The sequence below is a fragment of the Atta colombica genome, unplaced genomic scaffold, assembly GCF_001594045.1.
Source record: "Atta colombica isolate Treedump-2 unplaced genomic scaffold, Acol1.0 scaffold9, whole genome shotgun sequence".
Classification (NCBI taxonomy): domain Eukaryota; kingdom Metazoa; phylum Arthropoda; class Insecta; order Hymenoptera; family Formicidae; genus Atta; species Atta colombica.
In genome coordinates, this window is record NW_017259583.1 from 4,887,284 (window position 1) to 4,898,496 (window position 11,213).

Consider the following 11,213-nt stretch of genomic DNA (forward strand, 5'->3'; position numbering starts at 1 on the left):
GCGCTAAAATCGACAATGATAGCGCATGAGCGGACTCATACTGGAGTAAAGAAATACGCCTGCGAGTCCTGCGACAAAACCTTTGCGTGTCATAACAGTCTTACCGCTCACACAAAGCAAGTTTTAATATTTCTTATATGATTTAATTCATTGTTTATGTTTTATGTTTATCTATCCTATATGTATCTATTCTTGCTTAATTTTTTTTAATATTGAATGCATATTTTCATTTCTATGTTCTCAATTCTATGTCTAATAACTTTTATTCTAGCCTTTTTTTATTCTTTATTATTTATATTATACTATTTTTTCTGGTTTTTGCACAAGATGTAATGAGATCGTATTCAAATTCTTATTAATAAAGACTTATTCTTTATTTCAGATTACACACGAAACCGCACAAGTGCAATATATGCGATAAATCATTTAGCGCAAGCACCATCCTAAAAAATCACATGAAGAGCCACACGCGGGAGAAGCCCAAAATATCGCCGGAGGCGGAAAGTTTGGTGCCGCAAGTGGTACTGCAAGAACCACTTGTCATTAGCGACGCTGGTAATAAAATCAGCGTGGCACAGGTGCAGTCAAAACAGAAACAATTATACGAAAATGTCGGCGTAACCAGGCCGCATGAATGTTGGGTTTGTCATGCAGCGTTCAGGAAAGTTAGTCACTTGAAGCAACATTTTCGCAGGCATACGGGTGAACGTCCTTACAAGTGTTCCAAGTGCGACAGGTTCGATCTAGAATCTGACATTTCTAGTCTATGATCAAAAAGTTTCTTCAGCATAAGAGCTGCTATAGAAATACAAAAACAATTTTTTTAATCAATCTATTAACTAATTTTAACATATTTGACATTGATCAAAATGTTATGTCTTCTGGTTTGTAGGAGATTCACATCAAACAGTGTTCTGAAATCTCATTTACATACGCACGACGATACGAGGCCTTACAGTTGTTCTGTATGCGACACGAAATTCTCTACGCAGAGCAGCATGAAGAGACATTTGGTGACACATAGCAATAAAAGGCCATACATGTGTCCATACTGTCACAAAACGTTTAAGACATATGTCAATTGCCGAAAGCACATGAAGAGGCACAAACACGAGTTAGCACAACGGGTTGGTATATTTAATGTACACTAGAATGCACTAGAGAGCCTAGGACAGGATAGAAATCCGAGAACCTCTCTATCCTGTAGTCAGTCAACAGGTTTGAACAATCTTGTCATATGACAAAAACGCACAAATGTAATTCCATGTTGAAGTAGCTTTCTTTTAGGCTCTCTAGTGTAACGCTCCAAAAAGTATTAAAAAGTATTAAAATCTTATATGCAATCTTATAAATAGCAATTGGAAGAACAAAAGATGCAAGCTCAAAAGGATTCACAGCCTTCGAACGAAGCTAAGGAAGCTACATCATCATTACCGGAGAGCATCACTCTCACCGAAGATATGTCCTTTCAACCGCAAATGGCACCAGATTTTACGCAAGCTTTCTCTGATCAGTTTCAAAATATCAACACGGAGAAAGAAAAATCCTTTTTACTACCAGACAATACAACGCCATCGATAGTGAATCGTATGTTTTCCAAAAATTTATATATAAATATATAAATAATATAAATTTATAATTCGAAGTAGTAATAATATTATTCAATAATAATATTCAAAAATAACGAAGCATTTAGAAATCGACGAGAGTTAAAGCTGAATCTTATATGTATAATTTCAGAAAATTTATCTGTTGACACTAATTTAGGAACGTCGCAAACTTTACACGCTGATGAAACTGGTACTATCACGTTACCTAATTACTCAGGAGATCAAACTTTCACGCCGGTATATAAGTTCAATAGTTATAAAAGATGCATAAAATGTATTATATAATGTAAAGAAAGATGCATGAATTTAGAAAAACTTACAGGAAAGTATACGAGAAATAGAGGAGACTCTAAATCAGCAGTTATTCAACATGGGCATGAATCTCGAACTGGGAACAAACAATTTGCCGAGGCAGATAGACGAAGCAAACACAAATTCTAGAGAACAGCCGGTGCTCAATATTATATATGAACATAACAAATCTCTGGAATCGTCAGGCAATACCATATTCATGTCGCAATTTGATTCATTTGATATGAACCAAATAACATTGCAGGTGACTGTATTTTCTATCAGAAAGCAGAAGCAATGATTTCATTTATGTATATTAATATAAAAGCATGTATTATACAATGAAGTACTAATATCTTATAAGCATGAAATTACTAACAATCTATTTTTTAGACGGATAACGATATAGACATTGGTTTAAATCCGAGCAATTCTATGAGTATGTCCAGTATTTTGCCCAGATCCGTGGGAAGTCAACAAGAGAAACAACAAGCTATTCCAGTTACTACAGCTAGCAATATAGACACTTCTCAAATTACGAGAAATACTCATCTGGTGGTAATAAATCCTAAGGAAAATTGTTCGGAATTAATGAGACTTTCGCAAGTATGCCCATCGAAATACCCAAAAGTCATCGCGAAAGCAGATACCACAAATGGATCAGAGATGCAAGGCATGAATGGGCATGAAAAGGCATCACAAAAAAATAATACTAAGTCGTGTGAAAATGAAAGAAATTCTTTTATGTAAGTTATTTTAATTCATATGTAAAATCGTTTTACTGTCGAACAATTAAAAGATATGCAATGCTTGTAGGAAAAATTTTCAAAGTACAATGCCTTCGAAAACGCTTGCTTCATCTGGCATAACGGATAACTCAGCCAAAATATCGCAGTGTAACACACTGTTGCAATGTCATGTGTGTGGTGATCAAGGTTTCACGACAGAGAGATTGAAGGTATAAAAAAACATTTCCTAGATATTCGTATATTGAAACATAAAATTGCGACTACTGTCTGAATTAAAAAAATAAAATTAACGTAATTATTACAGGAACATTTGAAATCTCATCGCGGTGACAAAGAGTATGAATGTTCCGAGTGTTCCCAGCGATTCTGCACGAATCGCGGTCTCAGTAAACATCTGAAGATGCACATGAACAAGCAGTAAGTGATTGATAACAACAAGAGATATTTCTCAATGAAAGATTATAAATTTTTTTATATAGGCGATGGAAATGCATGATATGTCAGAAAGTACTGGACAGCAAACTGCAAATGAAATATCACAGCAAAATACACACCGCAACTTGGAATGTTTCGTCCATGGAGCCAGACAGCTCTCAAAAGAATATTTCCTCGAGTTCCGGTTTACCATCCGATCTAACAACGCTGGATGTTCGAGCAGATTCAAACTCGTCAGTTTCCGAGAAAGTTTTGATGGCCGCAGTCGCCGAGAAAAAAAGCATGGATCACGCTGATGTAAGTACATGCAAATATTTGCATTGATTCGCAAAGTCTTGCATTTGTTAAGCGGCTAATAATATTGTTGTAACGTTATTTGATCGTTCAGGAAAATATAGTGAAGAAAGAGATAAGGGAATACACTAATAAATGCAAGTATTGTCCGAAAACTTTCCGTAAACCAAGCGATCTCATCAGGCACATTCGCACGCATACGGGTGAACGACCTTACAAGTGTGATCACTGCAACAAAAGCTTCGCGGTCAAGTGTACTTTGGACTCACACATGAAGGTTCACACGGGCAAGAAGACATTTTGCTGCCACGTTTGCAGTAGCTTGTTCGCTACAAAGGGCAGTTTGAAGGTTCACATGCGATTGCATACAGGTAATTCCCAGAATTATTTTATGTATCATAATTTTATATTCTACATACAACGTCGGAAATAATTACAATATAAGAAGAATTTTACTATTTAAATATTTTACCTTTTAATCCGGGAATAATCACCCTTTTTTTATGTAAATAATTACCTTTTTACGGAACGTTTTTACATCTTAATTAAAATAATTATTATTAACAATATATCGCATATTATTATTGATTATTTTCCGATTTGACATTATGAAAATCAATTCAATCATAATTTTTTTAAAAAGTAAGTAGAAACAAATACAGAATAAGCATGTTAAGTAACTTATTAAATATTATATTATTATAATATTTCTAAAAAAAAATTTTAATCGATTTAACGCTTTTTATTGTCGGTTTTCGATGGAATTACACATCTAAAAGTTCATAAAGAATAGTTATTAAAAACGAAAGAAATTGTTGAATATTTTAAACTATATTCATAAACAATATTTTATTCGCATTTTTTCGCTGGGATGTAAAACACTTCAAATGACTATTCACGAGTTAAATGTTAGAATTACATATACTAAATTAATATGAGAATTTTAACTTGAAAAAAAAATGATAATGCATAATTATATATACGTCTTAAATCTTTCAGGTTCGAAACCATATAAATGTCTTGTGTGCGATCTTCGCTTTCGTACTTCGGGTCACAAGAAGGTACATATGTTGAAACACGCAAGAGAGCATAAGGGTGGCGCAAAACGCAAGCCGAAAAACTCCAAGGTCGCTGCAGTGGCAGAAGCGGCGGCCAGCCTTGAAAAACTCGGCAATAGTTCTCTTGATAATGCGTCAACAACGATGACTACTACCATAATCAGCGATGAAGCCGCGCCGTCGCAGAATCTGAATTATCCCACTTTAGAGCAAACAGTAAATCTCGGTACCGCGGTTCATCTGCCGAATCAAATCGCGTTTAATCATACCGACACTACGACAATCCTCAATAACAATTCCATACTTTCTGTGAACGAAAACAACGAACTAGTCGCGAATCTGCAGTTCTTGTTGGCAAATGGTCTCGTAACTTTTCAAACGGACGATACTCTGCTGACGCAATCAACGACAAATAGTTCCGATGCTACCGGCGCCGGAATCCCAACTAACATGATCGAGTTAGTTAATCCGGATCCTTTTCAGGAAGCTTGCAACTTGGGTAACACTAATCACGTAGTGATAACCAGTCAGGTATCAGCGGAGACAACAACTGCGGATACGAACAACACGGCAGTTATTCAGATGAACAATTGTATGCCTCCTGTGCCTATGGTACAAATTCAGACTCGAGATACAAATAGCGTCGGTATGTTTGAAGCGAAAACGAGTAATCAAACGACGACAGTAACTATGGCGAAAGCTTCGGCGCAGCCTTCAAGCAAGGAGTGCGACGTATGCGGAAAAACGTTCATGAAGCCGTATCAACTGGAACGACACAAACGCATTCATACAGGCGAAAAACCGTTCAAGTGCGAACAGTGCGGCAAGTCGTTTGCGCAAAAATTTACGCTGCATCTACATCAGCAGCACCACACCGGTGATCGGCCGTACTCTTGTCCGCACTGCAAGCGCCTTTTCACACAGAAATGCAACTTACAGACACATCTGAAACGCTTCCATCAGACGGTCATGCTCGATGTTAAAAAGCTGAAGAGTGGCCAGCAGATGCTGGGTACACTTCTACAAGACAATCAAGGCGGCACTACCAAGCTGCTAAATCTAGACGACATACTGGTAGTAGATTTTCTCAAATAAATATCTTAAAAGAAGTTCTTTTGAAAATCAACCCTGTGATTTGCAAGCAAATCGCTTGTATGTATAATATAATATAAATGTACTAATTAAAAACGTGCCACAGATGAATTTATCGATGATTGAATATATAATATTACGCTTTTAAATGACGAAAAGATATGGATGAAAGATTTCGAACGTTAAGTAAATTAAAGCTGTGATGAATGTTTTATTTTATGTATCTAATGTAACTGTAACAGTATGCTGTACTCGAGGTGTAATTTAATTTTGTTTAGTTGATTATTGTTATATTTTGTATAATCGCCGAGCTGCATGTGCAACTGTTGTACGAGAATTTCGTTTTTTTAAGCATCGACACAATTGACATTTATTTTCTTTTATTTAAAATAAAACGCACTGTTACATACTCGTTTGATTCAACATAGATAAGTACATAAAACTTCTCAATATAGAATAACAAAGCAAGAGAAACTTAATGTTGGAAATCACAGTCGATTTCGAGAGCGGGACAGCCGTCGGGATGGTTCTTGTGAAACCAACAAGGTTTCACCTTCCTTAAAGGTGTGCTAGCATTCTTCCTCCTCTTTTTCTTCTTGCCAAGGTGCCGGTGCACAGTGCCGGGAATTCTAAACTGCACCTTTCCCTGAGCAACGCAGAAGATGTGACTGTGATTCTTCAATAAGGTTTGCAGTCCGCCGCACTCATTTCGTAGTTGTTGCAGCATCCCAGGTGCGATCAGCTTCGCCACTTCGCCGATACCGATCTGTCCGCCGGCGTTCCACGTTTTACCAGGTTTCCGCTCCAACGGTATTCTGCAACTCACGCGGAGGAGATGTGCCACGACTATATTGACTATCTCAAGAATCAGTCCTTTATCCAATTGTGTGCAATTCCGTGTTTGTTCTGTCGAGTTCCTCGGTTTGAAACTCGCAGACCACAGTTCGCTGTTTGCCGCATCAGTTCTTACACTCTCCATCTGGGATCTCGCGTTTATAATCCTCTGAATATTGGCATCCAAAGCCACGATATTCTCCTTTGTGTGAGTTCTTTTCCATCCGACGAAACAAGTCCGCTTGGTCGATGGGATTCGCAATCTGTCCATTAATGTGAAGAAGCCACAGTCTTCGCAAACGCTTTTAACATAGGACATGTATTCTGAATACTGACTCTCGGCAGCATTGCATCGTCGATACTTACTACCATCGAATTCGTAGGCGCAACATGGCAATAAGAAGAATCGGCACTCATAGGAACTGCGCGCAGCGATTACAGGAATCCACGGGGTGAGTTCGTCCGAGTGATTCCCTATGATCCAGTCTACATTAGGAAAGACTGTATCTGAGGATGGAATGATTGTGCCGACCTACAATACCATATGATTATTGAAATAAAACGAAATTAAATCTGATAAAAATTAATATTAACATTATTAAATTTATATCAGTCTATTTATCTGTCCTAATATATATGAAATAAAGAATACTCATACGATACAATAAATTGTTAATGCGAGTTTAATTATGGATTGACATAATTAAAATGAAATAAAAATATCCATAAAATTATAAAAATTGTTAACAAAAGAGAAATGCATTAAAATGACTTTTAATTATGAACTGATATAATATTCAAGTTTATTCAAGTAGATAAAGATTGCAAAAAGATTTTCACACACTTGTAAATGAGTGCTCTTTGGAAATAGATCCCAGATTTTTCTTCTGCGTAAATCGATCCCTGTTCCTGTGTGACCTTCGCTAGACAAGATGTAGACGAGAAGGCCATTTCCGCAACCGAGATCAACGAATGATTGCAGCTCCTTCGTTCCCTTTTCCAGTCTTTCCTTCTCCCAGAGTAATAAGAGGTAAGTAGCAATCGCGACATCCTCGTAAACGAACTTTGCCGGGTCGGTGTTCTCCGGCCACACATTTACCATTTCCGTGCCATATTTCTCTTTCAATCGATTGTACAGTAAGGTATACTTCTCGACGGAGATGAGACTAAGGGAACTGATCCTCGGACCGGTGTTATCATTTTCATTGTTTATCCATTTTATCAATCGTGGAAAGAACTTAGATTTGAACCAATCGCAGGTTCTGCTGTAATTATCATTCAATTTACATACGTTTATACATGTAGATGCATATTCGTGATGTTGTATTCTGTAGGCTGTATTCAGACCTAGAGATTGTTTACTTAGATCAATCGGTTTGTGAAAACTGGTAACGCTAACCGATTTTTTGTCAATAAATATGAATTCTAATGTAGGCGAAAATATTTGTGTGTTTCGAGGCAGCAGTTTTTTCACGCATAGATAAATCTTATCGTCGTTTATAGTCTTGATTGGATTTGCAGTACATTGAACTTGACAATATTCCGCAATATCTAAAGTGTCTAATAAATATTTTACATCTCCCGAGGTTGAGTCGCGCTTAAGATCATCAGGTTGAATTGTCAGCCTTTCAACATGTTCGAAAATATCTAAAACGTCACAATTGACTTGGATCATTAATAGCTCTTGAGATGCTAGGATCCGACGATTAACAACATGAGGATTTCTCATCCAGATCCCAATGGCGTTCCAGAATTGTGAATTACTGCTGTTAGTGATCTCACTAACAACCTTCTCAAAGTTCATTTTTTTCTATCTAATACTAATTTACCACATATATTTCATACAGTGTATGTAACATATATGTTACAACTTATGTCGATTTATCATTTGGGCGTTGGAGTACCACCTGGCTGGTTGTACTGTCATAAAGAAAAAGCCAGAAGTTATTATTGATATTCAAATATTGAATTTAATGTAAATCAACGAGGAGAATACCTTTTGTATCACCCATTTGGCATCTAGTAGTGCTTTCTCCATGATTTGCTGGATGCGTTCTTCATCAGATTCCGAAACATGCTGCTTGAAGCTCTGGGAAAAAATTTTTGTCTTCACTAACAAAAGTTTATCTATTAACAATTTGCTACGAGGGATCTACTTTTCTTGTGAAAATTGTAATAATTGTTAAGAGATTTAATAGTTTAACATTCTTTAACTTGTTAAATTATTATTATATCAGAAAATCGTTTTGTACTTACTTGCTTGACTGAATGCTTGTAAAATTGCTGTGCGTGTTTTGGTAAATTTTCGCATTCGCGCAATAGATATTTATACAACTGTTTAGGCGTGTTTATCGTCGCGCTGCCGACCATTCGATTCGCCATCGTTTCTCGGGGATCGTGAGGCGCACGTGGAGTCGTGAGTTTCTCTCTCCTTCTCATTCATATTATTACTATTTGCGATGTACCGTGTATTGATAGCAAGGAATATACCCATTATTGATAAAATAGAAAACAAAGCAGATTTGTACTAACAGATAACTTAAGCAAACTAATAACTTTTATATTGCCTTTTATTGACAATACAAAGTTATAATATTAATTAAAAAATAAATATTAATCAGTAAAAATATTAAAGCAAAGATTTCTCGTTTAAAATAATTAAATTTGTACCAATAGATAACTAATATGATAAATTATGACTCTGTATTGTCTTTTGTTAACAATATAAGATTGCAGTATTAATTTAAAAAAAAAGCTAATCAGTGAAAATTAAAATAAGATACAAAAATTTAATTTTTGTGAAATAGAGAAAAATTAGAGGCAAGACTATAAAAAATGTTATCTTTATAATTACTCTTATAATTATGACGCATATCTTGTCAAGAAGAATGATTGGCACATTTTTAATTTTTTAATATCTTATCTAATAACGATACAATTACTTAGTTCTTATTTTTCTATCCTTTAACGATATGAATAGAGTTGTATCCCAATCACAATATTTTCTGACTGAATCGTAAAATAACACACACAAAAACCATTCTCATTGTTCGATGAATAAATACTTATATACAATTTATTTTTGATGTCATGTGATGAAATTACAGCAGATTGAGACTACGATACTGTGCAGAGTCTTTGAATCTTTTTTGCAGTCTTAGGATGCTATTTCATTTGTGTGTTTTGTCATATAACAAATGTACAGAACAGAGAGATCCTCGGATCCCGTAGCCAATTAACAGACTTAAAAAATTTGTCATACGACAAAAACGCACAAATGAAATATTATCCTTATTCATACAATTCCATATGCAACACATAATAGAATAATCAGTAGAAAGTTTCAAGTAAGATCACAGCAATCTTCCTAGTAATCTCGAATACATTCATTATTCGTCGAATATGTATTCGCGTTTATCTTTCTCATTATATTTGATATTTTTTTATACAGTTGATATCGCTCATACAAATGTTACTACATCACATACGCTTATATAAAAAATCGTATTTTACGAAATATCATTGTTCCATTATTAGAACTTAGAACACTTATATACTATATATAAATTCTATATGTGATGTCACGATCATATCGTTGATCTGCAAAAAGTGTTCGGTTAAAGCTATCGTTATTCTAAATACCAATATAAAGATATTAAAAAATAAATATATATTTATATATATACGAGAGGTTGCAACAAGTAAAAAATATACAATTGTTATATGCTATGGTGGTCGCAATAAAAGCCACCTAATATCCTTGATGGAAAAAGGGGGAAAAATGGGAAACAACCGATCTTTACCGTGACGAAACAAGGATATTACGTACACGAAAAATCACAACCAACGAGTAGCCAATTATTATGCTAGTAACAAAAATAATGATTAATATGATTAATATTACAATAAATTACGCCGTGCGGCTTCAGGAATTTTACGAGGGCGGCACTCGCTTGCTCCGTCTGTCGGAATTGTTAATTTGATTAACGTTTACTCTCGACGAAGTCACTCATATATTTATAAACTGTACTGCAATATTGCCGAGCAACCCTTGATTACGAATCCTTTTTTTCCTTTGAATTAGGCATCGTTATTTCTGATGGCTTTACTAACTAACATCGTATTTTGACATTTTGTTCTGGCAGTTTGCTAGTTCGTGAAATGCGTAAAAAATTAAATATTTAAGATATATATAAAATTGCGTGTTAAATGATGCACGGAAATGAGTGAACTATATTAAGTATCACGTGTATGCATCAACTACAGGGTTGCTCTCGACTCTCATTCACGCGAGTATCTATTAATAATCGTCCTGTCTAAAATCTAAATAACAAAGTAATAGCTGCCCTATTCTTATATAATCCTCAACCAAGCTAGCTACCAAGTATGCCGTGCTGAGGGATGACGATTCTGACAGAAAGGAGAGCGACCGCCTATGATCACAGAGGGATTCTAAAGAAGTATAGAGTTCTATCACTTAAAGTAGGGATTGTTTAGGTCTCGCTCGAAGATGGCCGTTCCCAGCAACACAACCATCTACGCCACAACGGGGGCGGCTTCCTACGCCGATATAGTAAATTGGCGCCTCCGCGTCGTGTATTGAGGGCACTGACTATCGCCTGATCGAAGGCCTCTTTGAGGTCATGTTGCGTTAATGCAGATGTCTCTACATAATTGACGGCGCCTAGTCTTTGCGCCAATTGATGCCCCTGAATAGTAGTAATCGCTGATTGTCCATATCGCGCCAATTGCAGCATCAAACGTACGTCCGATCTTAAGTCGCTTTTTGTCCCCACCTAAAAATTGTAATTTAAATAATTTATATTATATTATGTATACATATATATATA

At 35.8% G+C, this 11,213-nt stretch overlaps 4 protein-coding genes across 4 annotated transcripts in view; 1 reads left to right on the forward strand and 3 right to left on the reverse strand.

Annotated features, from left to right (window-relative positions):
• Positions 1–5,722, forward strand: part of LOC108693413 (zinc finger protein 236-like) — a 16,742-nt gene extending 11,020 nt beyond the window's left edge. The window contains exons 14-25 of the mRNA XM_018202330.1: positions 1–116; positions 383–736; positions 893–1,127; positions 1,356–1,587; positions 1,741–1,847; positions 1,933–2,166; positions 2,295–2,647; positions 2,718–2,859; positions 2,955–3,067; positions 3,130–3,382; positions 3,474–3,750; positions 4,379–5,722. The exon at positions 1–116 is cut by the window's left edge and continues 24 nt beyond it. Coding sequence (XP_018057819.1) covers positions 1–116; positions 383–736; positions 893–1,127; positions 1,356–1,587; positions 1,741–1,847; positions 1,933–2,166; positions 2,295–2,647; positions 2,718–2,859; positions 2,955–3,067; positions 3,130–3,382; positions 3,474–3,750; positions 4,379–5,532 — 3,570 coding nt within the window. The 3' untranslated portion in view covers positions 5,533–5,722. The remainder of the gene's footprint in view (positions 117–382; positions 737–892; positions 1,128–1,355; positions 1,588–1,740; positions 1,848–1,932; positions 2,167–2,294; positions 2,648–2,717; positions 2,860–2,954; positions 3,068–3,129; positions 3,383–3,473; positions 3,751–4,378) is intronic.
• Positions 5,721–8,213, reverse strand: LOC108693409 (probable tRNA (uracil-O(2)-)-methyltransferase). The gene is made up of 2 exons (XM_018202327.1): positions 7,208–8,213; positions 5,721–6,895 (listed from the first exon to the last, which is right to left on the reverse strand). The coding sequence occupies exons 1-2, from the start codon at positions 8,165–8,167 to the stop codon at positions 6,005–6,007; spliced, it is 1,851 nt and encodes a 616-aa protein (XP_018057816.1). The 5' UTR covers positions 8,168–8,213; the 3' UTR covers positions 5,721–6,004.
• Positions 8,172–8,802, reverse strand: LOC108693412 (LYR motif-containing protein 9-like). The gene is made up of 3 exons (XM_018202329.1): positions 8,620–8,802; positions 8,360–8,452; positions 8,172–8,283 (listed from the first exon to the last, which is right to left on the reverse strand). Exons 1-3 carry the CDS (start codon positions 8,800–8,802, stop codon positions 8,248–8,250), a joined length of 312 nt encoding a protein of 103 aa, XP_018057818.1. The 3' UTR covers positions 8,172–8,247.
• A 1,254-nt stretch (positions 8,803–10,056) lies between these two features.
• LOC108693411 (ras-related C3 botulinum toxin substrate 1-like) overlaps positions 10,057–11,213 on the reverse strand; it is a 2,794-nt gene continuing 1,637 nt past the window's right edge. Inside the window, exon 3 of the mRNA XM_018202328.1 lies at positions 10,057–11,159. Coding sequence (XP_018057817.1) covers positions 10,857–11,159 — 303 coding nt within the window. The 3' untranslated portion in view covers positions 10,057–10,856. The remainder of the gene's footprint in view (positions 11,160–11,213) is intronic.

Excerpts from the sequence above, each read along its gene's own strand:
- LOC108693409 (XM_018202327.1), bottom strand. The coding sequence starts at position 8,167 with ATGAACTTTGAGAAGGTTGTTAGTGAGATCACTAACAGCAGTAATTCA. Across the intron at positions 6,896-7,207 it reads CAAAGAGCACTCATTTACAA|GTCGGCACAATCATTCCATC; the intron begins GTGTGTGAAAAT and ends ATGGTATTGTAG.
- LOC108693412 (XM_018202329.1), bottom strand. The coding sequence starts at position 8,802 with ATGAGAAGGAGAGAGAAACTCACGACTCCACGTGCGCCTCACGATCCC. Across the intron at positions 8,453-8,619 it reads ACAAGCATTCAGTCAAGCAA|AGCTTCAAGCAGCATGTTTC; the intron begins GTAAGTACAAAA and ends ATTTTTTCCCAG. Across the intron at positions 8,284-8,359 it reads CCAAATGGGTGATACAAAAG|TACAACCAGCCAGGTGGTAC; the intron begins GTATTCTCCTCG and ends TCTTTATGACAG.